This window comes from Balaenoptera borealis, assembly GCF_965194805.1.
Source record: "Balaenoptera borealis genome assembly, chromosome: 7".
In the NCBI taxonomy this organism is placed as follows: Eukaryota; Metazoa; Chordata; class Mammalia; order Artiodactyla; family Balaenopteridae; genus Balaenoptera; species Balaenoptera borealis.
Genome location: NC_138864.1, coordinates 20,242,582 through 20,263,113, shown reverse-complemented (window position 1 = coordinate 20,263,113; position 20,532 = coordinate 20,242,582). Strand labels below are relative to the sequence as shown.

General features: G+C 33.6%; 1 protein-coding gene across 2 annotated transcripts in view; it reads right to left on the bottom strand.

Annotated features, from left to right (window-relative positions):
• The window catches only part of COG5 (component of oligomeric golgi complex 5), a 284,645-nt gene that overhangs the window by 126,608 nt on the left and 137,505 nt on the right, over positions 1 to 20,532 (bottom strand). For both annotated transcript variants that reach the window (XM_082399763.1, XM_082399764.1), the window contains exon 7: positions 18,643 to 18,773. In XM_082399763.1, the coding sequence (XP_082255889.1) occupies positions 18,643 to 18,773 (131 nt within the window). The remainder of the gene's footprint in view (positions 1 to 18,642; positions 18,774 to 20,532) is intronic.

Sequence of the window (20,532 nt, the reverse complement as noted above, 5' to 3'; positions counted from 1 at the left end):
AGTAACTTACAATAATTCTGTAACTTCAATAGCTTACAGTGAATGTACACTGGAAGTTATATGTGTATGTTAATTGAAAACATTTAAAGTCATATTTTACTTGAAAGATCTAGCTAAAATGGAGCAGTCTTTGTATGTTTCTACTCCAAAAATTATTGACTACCAAAAACTTTCAAAACAGTAACATGTACAGTGCATTATTAAAGAAGCATCCAATATCAGAATGGCTATCATCAAAAAGACAACAAATAAGTGTTGGCAAGGATATGGAAAAAAGGGAACCCTCATGCACTGTTGGTGTGAATGTAAATTGGTACAGCCACTGTGGAAAACACTATGGAGGTTCCCCCAAAAATTAAAAAGAATACCATACAATCCAGCAATTCCACTTCTGGGTATTTACCCAAAGAGCACAAAAATACTAATTCAAAAAGATATATGTACCCCTATGTTCAATGAAGCATTATTTACAACAGATAAGATATGGAAGCAACCTAAGTGTCATCAACAGATTAATGGATAAAAAAGATGTGGTATATACAATGGAACATTACTCAACCATAAAAAAGAATGAAATCTGCCATTTGTGACAACATGGATGGACCTAGAGGGTTTATGCTGAGTGAAGTAAGTCAGAGAGAAAAAGACAAATACTGTATGATCTCATGTATATGTGGCATCTAAAAAACAAAACAAATGAACAAGCCAAACAAAAGACAAAAATGACTCACAGAGCAAACTGGTGGTTGCCAGAGGGGAGTGGGATTGAGGGGTTGGATGAAATAGGTGAAGGGGATAAAGAGTTACAAAATTCCAGTTACAAAATAAGTAAGTCACAAGGATGCAATGGATAGCATAGGAAATACAGTCTATAATACAGTAATAACTTTGCATGGTGACAGATGGTAAGAAGACCTATCGTGATGATCATTTAGTAATGTATCTGACTGTCAAAACATTATGTTGTACACCTGAAACTAACATAATATTACACGTCAACTATACTTCAATAAAAAAGCATCTAACATAATATTTATAACTATAATTTAAACTACTTATAAAAATTCTAGATGTAATTTTAAGCTTTCTAATTAACATGACCACTTTTTCTATTAATGCCAGTTATTTATATTCATAGTTTAATATAAACATCATTTTTTAGTTGGGAAACTATAAAAATGAGACTTTAAAATTAAATTCTTTAACATACAGAGGAATGTGCACATTATGTAGGCATAGCTTTATGAAATATCACAAAGTGAACATACCTATATAACTACCACCTAGACCACAAAACCAAATATTAGCAGAACCTCTGAATCTTTTGTGGCTTCCCCAACTGCATCTTTCCAAATATTATCACTATCATAATTTCTAACACCATTCTTTAGTTTTACCTGTTTTTGAATTTTACATAAATAGAACCGTAAAGTATTATTTTGTGTCTGGCTCCTTTTAGTCAATATCTTATTTGTAAAATTCATCCATGTTGCTGTATGTAGCAGTTGTCGTTTTCACCACTGTGGAGTATTCCAGAGTAGAAATTTACTTTAGTTTATGTATCCATCCTTCTGTTAACGTACATTTGCATTATTTCCATTCGCTAGGTATTTTAAATAATGCCTCCATGAACATTCTAGCGCACAGCTTTTAGTGAACGTATGTATATGCATTTCTGTTGGCTAAGAGTAGAATTGCTGGATCATATGGTATTTGTATGCTTAGTATTTGTAGATACGGCCAATTTTCCAAAGTGATTGTACCAACTTATACCCTGACCAGAAATATGTGCTCCCCAATCCTGCCAAAATTTAGAATTATCATCCTCTTTAATTTTATCTGTACTTTTGAGTGAGCACTATTGTTTTAATTTACATTTCCATGATGGCTAAGGAGTTATCCCTTCTTGCTTGTTAATTACCCATTTGGATATATTCTTTTGTGAAGTGCATATTCATCTCTCTTGTTTACTTTTCTCTTTTTTTTTTTTTGTCCTTTACATATTTGTACAAGTTGTTCATATATTCTGGGTGTAATCACTTTGATGACTGTATATACTGCAAATATGTTCTCCCACTCTTAAGAAGTCCTTTAAGGCAGAGAAGTTCCTAATTTGAATGCAGGCCATTTTATTGACCTTATTCTCCATGGTTAGCACTTTCAGTATCCTGTTTGAAAAACCTTCCCATCCCACATTCATGAAGATGTCTTTCAATCATGAAAATATATTTCTTTCATGAAGTTATCCTCCAGAACCTCTATCGGTTTACCCTTCACATTTAGATATACAATCCACCTGGAATTAGTTTCTGTATAATGTGAGACAAGAGCCAAGATTAGTGTTTTTCTGTATGAATATCCGATTGACCCAGCACAATTTATTTGAGAAAACAAAGAAGCAAATGATAATCTTTCTCTCCTCAATCTCAAGGGCTACCTCTGCAATAAGTCAAGTTTCCATTTATGTGTTTTTGTTTCTGGACTATCAATTCTGTGCCATTTCTCTGTCCTTACACTAATTCACCTGTGTAAATTATTGTAGCTTTAAAGTAAGTTTTGATAGTCCTCTGCCTCTGTTTTTATCAATTTGTTATAGGCTACTCTTGGTTCATGGTACATCCATATAAATTTTATAACAGGCTTGACAATTTCCATTTAAAAAAAAAAAAGGCCTGTGGAACTATGGGTTTGCACTAAGTCTACAGATAAAATTAGAAAAAATGGAAGTCTTTGTAATATTGAGCTCTCCAATCCATGAATATATTATCTCTCTTCATTTATTCAGGTCCCCTTTAATTCCTCTTAATATTATTATAGTTTCTGTAAAGGGATTTTACATATCTTTGATTTTTATTATTCCTACACATTTGATGTTTTTTGATATTATAAATAGTAATTTAAAATTTTTCTGTTTATCTGTTGCTATTATATTAAAAACACCATTGGTTTTTCTAAATGGAATTTTACCAAGCTTTCAAAACTCAGTCATTAATTAGTTTATTTGTAGATTGTTTTGGATTTGCTATACATAAGATCATGTTACCTCTGAATAATCTTTATTTTTTTCCTTTCTAGTCCTTCTACATTTTATTGCTTTTTCTTATAACCCTGGTTAGGAGAGTCAGTAATCTGCTGAGTAAAACTGATAAAAGTGGATTAATGAAGTTCTATTCTTGGTCTAAGAGTATTTTTACACAGATTGATGCTGAACTTTATTAAATGTTTTCTCTCTTTTTATGTGTTGAGATCATCAATTTTTTTCCTTCACTGAAGAAATTACATTACACTTCTAAACTAAAGCCATCTTGGTCATGATAAATTACCCTTTTAAGATATCCCTGACTTACATTTGCTAATAGTTTGTTTAGTATTTTTGCATCAATTTTCAAGAAAGATAGCTACTAAATTTTCTTCCTCATGATATCCTTATCTTGATTTCAACTTTATACTGGCTTTATAAAATAATCATGTAAGCGTTGCCTCTTTTTCAATTCTGATACAGAGTTCATGTAACATTAGTTTATTTAAATGCATGTGTAGTCAGTTCAGTTGAGATGAGGTCATACTGGATTATGGTGAGCTCTAAATCCAATGACTGATGTCCTTATGAGAGAATAACATACACAGAGACACACACAGTGAAAAAGGTCTCTTGACAAGAGACAGAGAATGGAGTGACACAGTTAACAAGCCATGGAACTTCAAGCACTGATTGGAGCCAAAAAAAGCTAGGAAAAGACAAGGAATGATTCTTCCTTAGAGCCCTCAGAAGGAGACTGACCCTGCCAACACCTTAATTTGGATTTCTAACCTCCAGAACTATGAGAGAATAAATTTCTGTTGTTTAAAGTTACCTGGTTTGTGGTAATTTGATATAGCAGCCCTAGGAAATCAATACAGAGGGTTAAGAGCAACAGGGAAAAAATACATATGCTTGCAACCCAAATGTCCATTGAATGGATGAAGAAAATATGTATTCATATAATGAAATATTACTCAGCCTTAAAAAGGAAAGAAATCCTGTCACATGCTACAACATGGATGAACTTTGAGCGTATTATGCTACGTGAAATAAACCAGTCACACAAAAAATTACTGTGTGATTACATTTTATGAAGATAATATTATTTATATATTATTTATATGAAGACAAATTCACAGACAGAAAGTAGAACAGTGGTTGCCAGGGGCTGAGGGACAGACAGGAATAGGAGTTGTTGTTCAATGGACACAGAGTTTCAGTCCAGCGAGACGAAGAGACTTCTGGAGACTGGATGAGCATTAATGTGAATGTACTTAACACTAATGAACCCTGATGGTGGTAAATTTCATGTTATGTGTATTTTATCACAATTTAAAAAACCCATATGCTTGGATTTCATCTTCTTTGATAGGTTTAGGAATGAGGCCAAGGAATCTGGATAATTGTGATAAACCTAATTTTTCTACTGTAGTCATCCAGTAAGGCCCTATTATGAACCAGGCATTATTTTAGGGGCTTTATACACGTGAGGTCTAATCCTCCCCAAGAAAACATTCAAAATAGTTGTACTGTTCTCTACTGAAAGACAGAGAAACTGAGGAATAGAGAAGTTAGCCAAAGTTCCAAGACAACAAAGAATAAATGGCAGAGCAAGGATTCAAACATTAAAATGTCTGCTTTTAAAGTTCATGCTTTTTCCAAATAACAATGGTTATTTGCAAATAACCGTTAGTACCAATTAAAGTCTGATTTTCTTTAAGCAGTAAAATAAAGTTTAAAAGTAAGTAAGAATGACCAATAAATGCTATCTTTTTACTTTGCTAATAAGTAAGGACATTTTTTAAAACTTCACTATCTACTATCATCACTTCATAAAAGAAAGGTTATTTAAATAACAAGAAAAATAGGGGGGAAGTTCTCAGAGTAAGTCACTACCTTGTCTTTATTCTGAATTTTAATGAGAACTCATAAAACCTCAGCATGATTGCTACCAACCTACAGGTCAGTGTAGGGAAACCTGTACTTATGTTACCTTTCTGTACAAATAAACAGGTTGGCCAATCTTGCTTGCATACAATATCCTCAAGTTTAAAGTCTCCCTGAAAACTGCCCACGAAGAAATTCCTTCTTTCCTAGTACTCTGGGGCACTGTGTTCTCTGGGAAGTTTAATGGTTTTAATTCAGTGGCAAACAGTTAATCAACTCCTTGCCTCACCTGGCTCCCCACTCTCTGCTGCAAATCCCAACTTTAGCAGAGTTTAAATCAGTAAAATCATAAATTGCCCTTAATAGGATCCTCTTTCTCATCCCACAGGTAGTCCTTGCAAATACAATGTGAACACTTCAATTCACTGCTCATCTTGCAACTGCCTGCTTTGTGGGCCTATTTTCTCAGTGCTCCAGGATCAGCTCTAGGACTTCTCTGTTTCCTTACACCACCTTACCCAACCGCCCCTCTTTACAAAACCAGACCCATTCTCGGTACTTTGTGCCCTTGCGAGGTCTGCATTCATTGCCATGTCCCATCCTGATCTGTGGAAACAGTATACTATATGGAGATGCCTTCTCCCCTAGACAGTAATGCTTAAAATGGCCTTCATATCCATTAATTTTCTTTTGTCAACAGAACATAAGTAGAATAACTATTACAATGCTCATTTCACAGTTAGGTAACTAAGGTACAAAGAGGACAGGCCCACAGCTGGTTACTGGCAGGCCAGTTTTAGGCCTCGGCCCCTTCACTCCCTATTCTATACTCTGCAACAGGTCATCCTGTCACCACTTGTCTCTACATCTCCAGATATACCAGTTTTGCAGGTATTTGTAAGAGATCTCAAAACAAAGTAACCACATTTGAAAAAGACCACGCTTTCTAGAAAGAGATAAACTACTGAAAAGGTAGCAATGTCTTCCAGACAATGTCTTCTCTTTAAATGAGAGAGTCAATATTCTAGGAGCAATTTTTCTACAAATTGTCACTGTGACCTTCAATAAATCACTTAACCATATATGAAATTGCCCAACTTCAGAAACTGTAATATAAAATGAGATGAAAGACCAGGTAATAGAGTAGATCTACTTCATAAGTAGATCAAGACAGATTTCTACGTCTTCAAAAACATTTCGGGAGATGGCACAACCATTTGCTTTATTAAACTAAAATTATTTCTTTTGCTTTGGAAACAGATATGGATGATGTCATTTTTTTCTTTCTTTTCCCACAACTCTGTAGCATACATGGGAGGAAAATAAAACCACACAAGAATACAGTCAGAAAAGAAGCACAGTTGTTTAGGATCCCTAAAAAGCTTGCCAAAACAGGAACACTGTATCCAAAGCAACAGCTGGCACTCAGCTAATGGAACACAGAGATAGCAAGACTGCTGTAAAGATTGTGCCATAAAATAGCAAGCAATGTTCTCGTGTTAACTAAGCTATAGTTAATAAGAGATGACCTCTGTGAGCATAAATACAGTACTAAATCAAAAGTTTGATAGGATTTTAAAAGCTTCATATAATTGAAATTAGAAATGGAAAAGGTGACAGAATTTGATTTAATTAGAAACAAAATGCAAAAATCACATAAATGTTCAAGACCAGGATTCCACTCTGCAAGGATCAAATAATCCTTGTATCACAAAGACTAACGATCACATTTTACTTTTTCCCCTAATGAACTAATTCTTTAACAGTTAAATTCTTTTTCTTTAGGTTTCATATATAAAAGAATACAATGAGCCAAGAGAAGGAAAAAGGACAAATAAAAGAAGATAAAATTTCTTGCTGCTATTCTGCTCTTTTGGTTATTAGGAGGTTTCAGGACTACAGTATTTCCTCAAGGTTTGATTAGTAATCCATTTCATACTCAATTAAAATAAGACAAAAAATAAGTACCCCCAAAATCACATTAAAAAGGGGGGAGTGATGGAGAAAGGTGGGGAGGGAGATGGAGAGGGAAATGATCTACAAGTCCCCAACCCGGCTTCCCGAAAAACATAGAGGTTATAGTGAGAAAAATGCAAAGTCAGTTCAAGCAAAAATTCAAAGAACAGGTATCTTCCACTATATAGACAATCCTTACTGCTGGGGGGGGGAAAAAAAAGCTTATTATTTTATTTTTTTATAACATAGAAAGGATGCAGATCTAAGAATTTTTATCACAAAGAAGATAATTCTTTAAACCACTACCTCCGAAGACTACGTATTTAAAAAAATTAGGCTAGTTTTCAGGTAAATTTAAGACAAAAAGCAGAGCACCTTAATCATGCACAATAACTGAGGAATTCTAAGATCCAAATATTTTATTTCTCCAGAATAGTGTTAATAAATTCACAACATCTTATACATAACAAGTATATAATAGGCCAAAATATTTAAGGCAGTTTATAGTAACTGTGTGCCCTAACATGATACATACACTGGACACTTTTTTTTGAAGCTATGACATGTCTAAAACACTGAAGACTTTATGGAGCCCCATGGGAGATTACAAGTACTGAAGGAAGAGAGAATCGCATTAAATAACGTAATTTAAAGGCAAGAATTATATTAGCTACCTCGGTTGTGATCCAGAGCTTACCAGTGGCTTTTCTGATTCAGTAGCATGGAGCCCACTAATGCTTGATATGTACTTCTCAGCTAACCTAATATGATTATATCAGAACCTGTTAACAATCAGCAGTCAACAGTGCAAAACCCAAATGAAATTAAGAAACTAAGAAGAACATTTAATAGCGCAGTATGATCTTATCAACCAAAAATCACCTTTATTCTAGCCCTTTTTGAAAAGCAGCAGAAAAAAAGAAGAGCTATAAGAAGGCATGGGGAAAATGAGAGGAAAAAGAAAAAGAAGGAGACAAAAGAATGAAAGTGAACATGGATTGGAAGAGGAAGGTTCTACAAAAAAAAGAAGTAATAACACAAAGAGCCTAAAAAATGGAGAAGGTAAAGAGATGATCAATATACAGAAAAATGTTCTTTTAACTTCCAAATTCTTTATAAAATGAATCTTGAGAGCATAGTCTATATGAATTTACAGTTTGGTATTAAGTAAAAGTTTTTAAATGATGCCAATACTTAGAATAATATTCCCATCCTATAAGATAACAGCAGATAATATTTCAAGGACACTAAAAATGTGTTTAATAATAAAATGAATTTTATAGGAAAATAAAGGTAATCATGAGACATTAATGTTGCAAGCACCCAAATCTCACTCTGTTAATATAAATTTTTAACTTAAATGTATATATGTGGCTTACTTTTAAATAAAGCAATACAATATAATAATTTTAGTCATTCCGTGCTTTACCAAAGATATTTATGGCAGGCATTATTAGGTATTCCCTAAAATTCATTCCCTCCTCCTTTCTTATTACTAAAATCCTAATTTTCTCTCTCCAGGAGTGGCAGTGTGCACTGCAGTAGGCAATAGTTCTTGAGTAGCTTAAGCCAATGTTTACAATTCTGTTCCTCTTTCCAGATACTTGCTTTCATAGTCCTCCTGACAGTTGGGGTGACCGTGAGACCCATATCTGGTCAATGAGACATAAGGATAGGTCCACTGGAGCAATTTTGAAAAAGGATTTTGTAACGCTGCCTTTTGGCTGGCAGCTGGCACTGCCCCATCTCCACTCCGTGAACGTGGATTAATGCCTGCAGTGTGACAGCTATCTTGTGACCGTGACGTGACAAGCAAGGGGACACTAAGAAAGGCAGAATGGAAAGAAAGACCTGCATGCTTGTGAAGTAGGCTGAAACAATATCAGCACCACCCACATCCAGACAAATCCCTATCTATTTAAGCCACTGTTGGTCTAGCTTGTTGTTATAGCACTAGCAGTCTCATCCAGTACCAAACTGATTAAAACACAATATATAAAAAAACATGAGGGACTTCCCTGGTGATCCAATGATTAAGACTTTGCCTTCCAATGCAGGGGGTGAGGGTTCAATCCCTGGTGGGGAAGCTAAGATCCCACATGCCTCGCAGCCAAAAAACCAAAACATAAAACAGAAGCAATACTGTAACAAATTCAGTAAAGACTTTAAAAATGGTCCACATCCAAAAAAAAAAAAAAATTCTAAAAAAAAAAAAAGAACAGAAACATGAATCTATAACAATACTTTGAAAAAAAGAAAAACAAATGAGAACAAAAGTATGCCTCATTTGCTACCTTGGGTGGTGACTTATTATATAAACTCATTACTCTGTAAATTGGTAATAAAAAATGCAAAATTTAAACATTTATCCATCATTTTAAAAAGGAACTGCAGTTCAGGGTAACCAAATATCCTTAATTAATGAGTGAAAATTCTTCTTTGCAAAAGAATCATGGCTAACAAATATAAACTAATAATAAAAATAGAAAATTACTTTTTCACAATCTCTGTTGAAAAAAATAAAAAGATTTAGGCAAAAATCATCAACAGATGTTAAAACCATTAGGAGAAAAACTGACAGAGAATTAAATATTCTCAAGGTGCCAAAATATATGCAAATTCACAATGAAGTAATTCAGTGAAGGAAAAAAATAATCTTTTTCAACAAAAGGTGCTCGAACAACTGAATATGTCTATGAGGAAAAAATGAACCTTACATTGTACATAAAAATTAAACTTAAAACGTAAAATTATAAACTTCTAAAGGAAAACATAGGAGGAAAGCTTTCCAACTTTAGGGTAGGCAAAAATTTCTTATATAACATGCAAATGAAAACATGGATAAACCGGCCTTTAGCAAAACTAAAAAATTTTGCTCTTCGTAAAAGATGATGTCTTTTGAAAAAAATTAATAAAGTTAATAAAAGCCTAGCAGGACTGATCAAGAAACAAGAAACAGCAACAAGGATACATTGTACAGAATAGGGAAATATAGCCATTATTTTGCAATAAATTTAAATAGAGTATAATCTATAAAAATATTGAATCACTGTGTTGCATGCCTGAAACCAATATAATATTATAAATCAACTATACTTCAATTTAAAAAAAATTTTTAAAAACAAACAAAAAACAATCCAAAATATAAAAATAAAAAATAAAAGATGATGTCAAGGGGGAAAACAAGGCAGCATTATTCCTAATAGCCAAAAACTGTAACCAACTGAATGAATGTCCATCAACCTATCAAGACATAAACAAAGTGAGTAGATCCATAGGTTGGAACATTACTCAGCAGTAAAAAGGACTATCTGTACTTGCAACAGCACAGATGAACCTAAATAAAACACTGTGCTAAATGAAAGAAGCTAAATACATAAGATTACCTACTGTATGGTTCCATTTATATGACACTTTTAGAAAACAGCAACTCTATAGACAGAAAGCAAATCAGTGATTGCCTGGGTTTGGGGGTGGGAGGAAGAACTGACTGCAAACAGGAAGGAGGGAAATGCTTTGTGGTGATAGCAGTTAAAAAAAATAAATCTGGGGTGTGAGATGGTTGCACAAATGTATAAATTTAGTAAACTCATCAAACTATATGCTTAAATGCACAAATGTAAATTACACCTCAATAACAATGCTAAAAGAAAAAAAGGCAAGCCATAGGATGGGAGAAAATATTTACAATTCACACTAGTAACAAAAGACTGGTACCCAGAATACATTAAGAATTCTTACAAATCAATAAGAAGACAAAGACCTTTCACTATTAGGCATTTGAAAAGTTGGTCACATCAGCAATCAAGAAAAGGCAAATTAAAACTACACTGAGAATCTACTATACCCCCATTAAAATGGCTAAAATTTAAAAGACTGACAACATCAAATTTTGGTGAGGATCTAGAGGAACAAAAATTCTAATCTACTGATATGGGAATGTGAAATGATAGAACCACTTTGGAACTAGCAGCCTCTATAAAAAGTAAACATATCATTCTTTGCAAAAACCCAACCATTCTTTGCCTTAGGTATTTACTCAAGAAAAAGGAAACATGCTGACACAAAGCCATGTATCTGTTCATAGCAGCTTTGTCTGCAGTATTCCTAAACTGGAAATAACCCAAATGCCTGTCAATAAGTGAATAGATAAATGTACTTCAATACAATGTAATGCTAACTACCAATAAAAACAGGACCAAACTACCAATATACACAACATGCATCAATCTCAAAATAACTATGTTGAATGGATAGAGCCACACACAAGAAAGAACACACTGACTCCAATTATATAAAACTATGGACAATGCAAATTAATCCATAGTGATGGAAAGTGGTTGCCTGGTTCTTCATTTTTTTCCAAACTACAAAATAAAAATTTTAGTATTTACTATTCTAATAAAAAGCCAGCATAAGATTATCTAAATTGAGTAAAATAAAATAGAGTTATCCAAGTACAAAAGTTCTGAATTTCTGAGAAACGGAAAACAACTTACACATAGATTAAAGAGTGATTACCAAATTTTAACCAAAGAGTAGTGACAGAATTCTATATGACATACAATGGAAATTCAGTCAGTTAATGAAAAAATTATTCATAGTTCAGTGACCTGAAAAACTATGGAAAGCAATAACACCAAAAGACCTTAAAGCTGAAAGCAGACAGTTAATTAGATGTGAATCTACACTGCAAGATAGGAATAAAGTAACGAAGCAACAAATGTTACTGTGGATTGTTCATGAAAGAGACTATATCAAAGAAAAAGAAAATAACATGACTGGGGCTTCCCTGGTGGCGCAATGGTTAAGAATCCGCCTGCCAATGCAGGGGACACAGGTTCGAGCCCTGGTCCGGGAAGATCCCACATGCCGCGGAGCAACTAAGCCCATGTGCCACAACTACTGAGCCGCACTCTAGAGCCCACGAGCCACAACTATTGAGCCCACAAGCCACAACTACTGAGCCTCTGTACCACAACTACTGAAGCCCACGTGCCTAGAGCCCGTGCTCTGCAACAAGAGAAGCCACCGCAATGAGAAGCCCGTGCACCACAACGAAGAGTAGCCCCCGCTTGCCACAAGTAGAGAAAGCCTGCACACAGCAACGAAGACCCAACGCAGCCAAAAATAAAATAAATTAATTTTAAAAAAAAGAAAGAAAATAACATGACTGTATAATATAGAAATGAGAAAAATATTACCACTTTACATTCGGCATAAAACAAAAACACAGAGAACCACCATATGATAATTAAAATAGTGCAAAAGAGGAAATGGTGCTGGGAGGAAGAAAGGATGGAAGGAAGGAAAATGGTAAAGCGCCCACCATGAAGAAAATACAACCATTTAAAGCACACACTTAAGGTCCTTAAAGGGCAAGATGGCAAATATTTTAGGTTTTGGAGGCCACATAGGCTACATATGGTCTCTGCTGTATATTGTTCTTTCGGTTTTTTTCCCCCAACCATATAAAAATGTAAAAACAATTAGCACTTGAGCCATACAGAAACAGTCCACAGACTGTACTTTTGCCAATCCTTGATTTAGAATGTTAAATAAGAGTTCAAATTAATTCCCACTCAAAAAAAATATTAAAAAAATAGTAAGCACATGCTAAACAAGACTAATAAAGCTTTAGGGAAAACATTTAGATGATCAGTTTAAAATCTGAGGAAAGCTAACAGTGATAGGAGCAAACAGATGAGGGGCAGGTGGCAAATTATCCACTGAGGCTGGTAAAATAAAGAAAACACATGAAACCTTTAGATCTGTGTAACTTGAAGAGCTCTTACTATAATCACCCTTTACATATTTTTTAATTGAGGTATAATTGACATACAACATTATATTAGTTTCAGGTATATAACATAATGATTTGATATTTGTATATATTGTAAAATGACTACCACAATAAGTCTTGTTAACATCTTTCACCACACATTGCTACAAAAATGTTTTTTCTTGTGGTGAGCACGTTTAAGATCTATTCTCTTAGCAACTTTCAAATATACAACACAGTATTATTAACTATAGTCGCCATGCTGTACATTATATCCTCATGACTTATTTATTTTATAACTAGAAGTTTGTATCTTTTGGCCCCCTTCACCCATCTCACCCATCCCCTCAAATTATTTACTGCGTGTCAGGAAAAATGCTTCGTGTAAGAGTTGAAAAATTACTGGAACTTTATATTTAGTAAATGCAAAAACACTGGGACCAAATATACAAAAGGAGTTTCTGTAGATTCAAATGATGAGATCTGTTCTAGAATTCATGAGACCAGCCAGGAAAACTAGCAGCTAACAATAGGAAAGCTGGACCTCTTAAAGCAGATATTCAGCTTGACAAATCAACTGACATTGAGTCTACTATTGGTGTTTGTTGGGCACATAGAGAAGAAAAGGATCACAAAAGACTTGTTGCATGCTGAACTACCATAACTAATCAACAGGGTCAACTTAGCCAGGAAGTTCCTTTTGGAGTTTGAGAAAATGCTTAACTTCCATAAATCTTCAACACATTTGAATTGGTACCCTCTCTGTGCTAAAAACAATTCAGAATTTTTAACTACAAAAGTAAAAAGGGTTCATAACATCATAATCACTTCCTGTATGCTATGTAGGCATTTATTTAGTGAACTTCAATTCTACTTTGTCAACTTAGAGAAACTCTGTCTAGATCATGCTATCATGGTACTTTTAGCTGACAACTGATAAGCACCTGTACTCTGTGTGGACCAGACAGAGGAGGCTTTCTGACTTAGGGAAAAGGCAGGTTCGTGGATGTTTGCCTCCCAGTACTGACAACAATTACAACAGGGGAAATTACAGCCCAGCACAGAGCTGAAAGACCCTCTTCCTTGACTTTTAAAGACATATAAGCACATCATCTTCCTCCATCCTGGAACCTCCAGAAAGTCCTGCACTTGTTTATTGGAAAAGCTTATAATTCACAAGTTAAAGCCATCTTTCTAATTAAAATGTAATCATTTCACTGTGGGGGCCTGGTATCTATGGTGATGCAGGAACTCGTCCAGATCAAAATCTCTGTCACCTATTTTTGAAAGCTAGTTACAGCTTGAGGTAATGGAGTCTGCTGCAATCTTGAAAATACCGTAAGGTTCTCTCTTTCTTTGTCTGGCTTCTTTCAATGAATCTCAGGATCAGCAAAAAAGAGAAATAGGAATCAAGGAAGAGCTGCAGATGGTCCCAATGTTTGGGACAAACACTGCCTGTCGAATTGACGAATGCTTTTCTAATGTGATGATAATGGTATGCTTCACCAGAAGATGAACTCTGGGTCATCAATCCTTCCAAACATAGTGTAAAGAAAGTGGCAGTGGTATCACTACAAACCTTTTCCATATAGACATAATATGGCTTTGTGAAGTCATAAGTTTACTTATAATTTTCTACTGTAAGAAGAAAAAACAGTTCCTTAGTATCTAAATAATTATTTAGTTTATGTCTTCCAAGACATAAATTTTGTAATACTGTAGTGGAGACTTTGTAAGGCTACAAAGCTATTAAAACCTACAAATGAATACAGCACACTTAAGCAATTAACTAGGGAAAAAACAGTAATGATCAAAAACAAGTTATCTGCATTTATTTAAAAATTTTTGGTTTCGGAAAAAGAATGCTACAAAAAGAAATTACACTAATTTTCTTTTAGTAAATTTAAGTTTTACAATTAATTGATATTGAAAATGATGGTCCCAACTATATAGTCAGTAAAAGAAGATCACTAATATTTTTGAGAAACCAAATTAATGTCAGAAGTTGATTATTAAATGCAAGTGAGGACATGTTAATTTTTCAAAAGTTCCTTGTGTACTGAACATCTCTATTCAGGTTATGAGCCTATAAACTATGAAATTGTGTAATATTTCATGAATGCAATATTACTTCAAAATTAAAATGCTATAATTGTTTTAGTCTATATATATAATAAATATTAACAATATATTTAACTATTTCAATTATTTCTTATAAATGGGAGAATATATTTCGAGAATCAAATAGATATAAGCTGCAGCATCTGTTTTAATGGGAAGTGGAAAGAGTATTCCAGGCATAAAAAGAACATGAAAGCCCTAAAGGAAGAAGGAAAACGGGCATGTGAAAAACTAAAAGAAAGCTTGTGAGACTGAGAAATAGAGAACACAGGGGAGAGTGGCATAAAAGGTGTATATTTACATGCTGATGAGAAGAAACAAAGTAAAAGACACAGGACGAAGATATGAGAGACAGAAATATAAACAGAATAAAACAGGATCCAGAGTACAGGTGATGTGAGACGCACCTCTGTGAAGCAGAAATTAAGGGCATCCGCCTTAGTTGGTATGTGGGGTGAGAGGGTAAGGTTAATGGAAAGTGGAGAGTCTAAAACAGTCATTTCAGAGAATGGAAAAAAGAAAGTTGGCCAGAGAAACATAAAAATTTTGAGGAATACTGAGGAACTGGTTTAGATTAGTCATCACATGGAGTCATCCCAAAGAAATTTTAACACTTTAAAAATTCCTTTTTCAATATAAATTGCTTCACAAATTGCCAAATGATTTAAAATGTAATTATTTAACAAAATTAGAATAAACTGCTTGGTTCTATTGAAGAAAGGGGGGGAGCAAGCACTCCAGACCATGACTCTACTGCTTGCTAGCTGAGTAATCTACAGCTAATTTCTTAACCTTTCCAGGCCTTTGTTTCCCTAACTATAAAAAGTGGATAATTATATCTTCCTCACATATTTGTCACTGTGACTGAGATAACAAATGTAAAGTGACTAACACAAATCCTGGCAGAGAAGAGGCATTCAATAAAGGTTAGCTTCATCCTTAATTCCCAAACTGCCTGCTGACACAGCTGGATGACACCTCTGACTTGTTGCTTTCTAAGAGGAAAAGGAAAGAGGCTCGAAAACACAGGCTCTTTCCACTAAAACATCCTGCTTCCCAAAAACATTATCTCAGGGACATCATTACTGATAAGGGTTTAATCTCTTCAGCTCTGCAAAGCCAGAAACCTGACTTTGTGAAAATAACGCAGAGGACCCAGGTTCGAGGGGGACAGACACACATGACTAAATTCAGAAATAAATGATGTTATAAACACAAATATCAATTTACACATGATAAATATTGTAAAAATTGTGAAATGAACCAAAATGTTAATATTGGCAAATCGGTACATTTTCTCCCTTTCGGAAAATTATGGAGGAAGCCAAATTAGACTCAGAAGGTTACGTTATACCTATGGAATTTAACAAGACTAATGAATTGGAAAATATTAATGGCTAATGTCAACAAACTATGATAAAATAATATATACAGCCTTACAAAGAGACAATATTCCCATCCACTGCGCAGAATCTACCTTCCTCTAAACCACCCTGAAACATACAACAAAATTAAAGCTCCCTGGTTCTATGCAGATCATTTCACACCTACCCATGTAGACACACAATATTTAAAATTTTTTTCTTCTTTATCTTTCTAACTTAATTTCATTGATTACATACAGGCCACTGGCTAAACAACAACAGTCACCAACTTAAATAATCTTTTGACTAATTTTAGAGTCTGAAAATATAACAACACTATCAATATTTCGGGAATATTAGTTCCTTAAAAGTTTAACAGTTTAATTTCACTATGATTTAAAAACTGAAGCAAAGTCATATTTGACAACTATTAAAATGTACACATGGGACTTCCCTGGTGTCGCAGTGGTTAAGAATCTGCCTGCCAATGGAGGGGACACAAGTTCGATCCCTGATCCGGGAAGATCCCACCTGCCACGGAGCACCTAAGCCCATGTGCCACAACTACTGAGCATGCGTGCCACAACTACTGAAGCCCACGCACCTAGAGCCCGTGCTCCACAACAACAGAAGCCACCGCAATGAGAAGCCCGTGCACCACAACGAAGAGTAGCCCCCACTCGCCGCACTAGAGAAAGCCCGCGCACAGCAACAAAGACCCAACACAGCCAAATAAAATAAAATAAATAAATTTATGCAAAAAAAAAAAGGGTACACAAAATAGCAACATACCTAAAATAAAGTTTGCTTAGGAACAACTATCCTAGAAAATATTTTCCCACTTTAAATATATGAGAATACAATAAAAAATAAGCCTTTAAAGGTAACCATTTCTTTGTGTTAAAATCCCCCATCTCTATTAAAAATAGTATTTTAATTCTACAAACTGTGATATTGTTTCCTTTCTACCATTATCGGTTTTCACTTCCATGACTCCAAAATACAGTAAATTATTAAGAATTGCATAAATTAAAGACATATGCATACATATACATACATACATAGCAATAAAAACTTCACAGGTAAAAAATACTAAACAGTATTTATGAAGTTTTAAATCTCTAATGTAGTGATAATAGGAACATTAGACAAATACAAAAATCTTGTGATACTGCACTTTCTGAAATGTTACTTGTTTCCTTTCCTGCAACTAAATGAGCTGGGCTGAAGCCATTTTCTATAGAAATATTCATGTTAATTCAAAATTGACTTGGAATTCCTTAAATATTTCTTTGAAAATAAAGTATCCTCTATTATTCGATGTAGACAAGTATCTTATTTTTAAACAGTATAAGCATTTTATCTTCACAGTGAGACTGCGAGTTAAAACATGATTGGCAGCAGATAAAACTAAACTCTAGTGTTAGAATAAAAGCTACCTTTGGGAAAGAAGGAGAGAGGAGTGATAGTGAGAGGGAGTTAAGAGACTCCAGGAATGCTGGTAATGTCCTATTTCTTGACCTGGGTTTTAATTTCACAGGTATGTTCACACTGCGGTATTTCATTCTACGTGTATGTCTATAATTTGTTCACTTTTCACTATATATATGATAATCAACTTTAAAAATTCATTCAAAACAGTAACTGACATTCAGTTATTTTTAATTACAACAGTTAAGAACTGGAAGTCAAATAAATACCTTCCTGATTCAGAGACTACTTAAAGAACTGAATATTTATAAAATTGTTTTTGTCCAATACAAATGCACAAAATGAAATTCCTGGTTTAAAGAATATGAATTTTAAATGGATACAAATAATGGTATTTGGGTCCAGTACAAATGGAGAAAATATCTGTGTGTAATACAAATGGAGAAAAACTGAGATTTACATCTAATTTGTTGATTCTACTACATCAACACCTCTAGGTTTCCTGTAATTCAGAAAATTAAGCATCAGGAAAATGATATCTTAGGAGAAATCTCGAGTCAATTTCTAAAAAAAAAATGCTGGCACAGTGATTATTAAGGGTGCAAGGTTCTGGGGATAGAGCACTTAATGTTTGCCAAACTACATCATTTACTGGATGTGTGATCTTCGACCAATTATTTAAGCTCTCAGTTTCGCCATTTGTAAAATGGAAATAGCAGTAATACCATCCTTACTGGGTTGCTGAAAAGCTTAAATGAGTACCAGTGACTTGGACAAAGAAAGCCTACGCAACATCTGTTAACTATCTATCTACATATACACATTATATTAAAATATATTTCATATTATATACATTATACATTAGAAATCTTAGAATCCATTTTCAGTAGAATTAAGTAAATATATATTTTAAAAATTTTCCTTGTACTTACTTTATGCCCTACTCTCCGATCAAATTGTAGACATAGTTCTTCAGTGATAAAATAAGGACATACATTACTTTTTTCAACACAAAATCAAATGTTCATCTGTATTATGACATATTTTTCACATTAAAAAAGTGACATTATTTGTATTACCTGAGTCTCCACACCCTGCTCCAGGAGGCGCTTAGCTTGATTTTCCACTTCAAGTCGAGCTCTTGCAACAAAAAGTAGATCATTTTCTATTACTTCTATTCCAGAAAGATCTATTCCTTGAGAAAGATAATCTATTAAAAAAATTACACACATTTAAATATTTCAATATTGAATAAATATCAAGGTATCAAAACATCATGTCTAACTTCATTGAAATATTACAGAATTGCTGTTGAACACTATTCCCTTTCAAAATCTGTATTTTAAAAAACATAGTTACCCAAATATTTTCTACTTAATAAGTAACTTTACTCTGGAGAAAAAGTTCCAAACATTACAGAGTTGGTAAAGCAAGAGTAGAATTATGATTATCATAAATTCAAAGTAATGTCAACAAGTTACCAAAAAAGTGTGCCAAATTTAATATAAATAAAGATCCTGATGATCTTAGAAATTTCTCAAGTTGCAGGACAGTTTTAAAAATTATTCTACAGTAACAAAACTTTTGAAACAAATGTCCACCACTTGGACAATGATAAATAAATTATGAAAAACTTTAGCACGCTACCACTTTACATGATCACACAATAGACCTAATTTACTTACTTCCATTGAAGGATTTTCATGATATGACTGAATGAAAAAAATTACACAAAGAACTTAATTCCATTTATATAATTACATATAAAATATGATTATATACTATATAATTCTATAAACTTAATTTTCTATAAGGAGAATTATAGAATTTAGTTTACAGAATTATAACTCTATTCATAGAATTATATATATTCTACTTAAAGAATTATATACACAGAGCAAGAAGTGTGAAAAGGTATCCACCAAGAAGTTAACAACAGTTGTCTCTGCACATTTAGATTTTGAGAAATTTATTTATTTATTTATTGGCTTAATCTTAGACATATCTGAGGTAACTAAAATGTTACAAATGAAGGTCAAGGTGTCATTATGCATCTCAGACACAGTTCTAAAATATGTATTTTCTATTTTAACAAGAAAAATTGTTTCTAAAAAACAAAAATGATTTAGATAGAAGATGACTGTTTTCCAGTTACTCAACAGAATATCAAATGTGTTTTTCACTATGTTCTCTAATTAGAATTTTTAAATTTTAAGTCTTAAAATATATCCCTAGCACTTACATATTGTCATATTTTTCTTCAGCTGGGTCACAACGCACTGCCTAGGTGAATCTACATTAAAGCATCCAGTACAATGCTAACTAACCACTTAGCACTCAAATATCTGCTGACTGCACACAGTATAGTTAGTTCTACACTAGAGGACAGAAGGAAACAGTGTAAAGGGCACCTAACAGTGGTTACTGCCAACTGTCCTTCAACCATAAGCATTTTTAAATGTGTCTATCTAAAGGGATTTAGAGCTTTCTACAGTGGAAAGAGTACTGAAAATGCCTTTAAATCATTTGAGTTTACATTCAGCCTCATAATTTACTCACTAGGTGATCATAATCATGTGATATACCCTCACTGAGTCTCAATTTTTTTCATCTGTAAAATGACAATAATTTATAATTCACACCCTACATAACTCTTATCATCAGAATCAAAATAAGTTCATGAATACCAAAGTACTTTATACACCAATCTATCATGTAAATGTACGGTGGATTATAATCCAGAGAAAATCTTTTTAATCTGATTTTTAAATTTTACTTTTCAGAAAATTTTGAGAAAATTATGTTTAACCTAAGTTGTGGCAATGATCAATAAGTAAATGCTATGTTCACCCTGAAAATGCTGACTAGACAATATAGAATCAAAGTACAGACATAACTACAGACATACAGAGAATAGAAAATAAATATTTTCTTTTCAAGCTGGTTACTAACTTTTTTCTCCTTTTTTT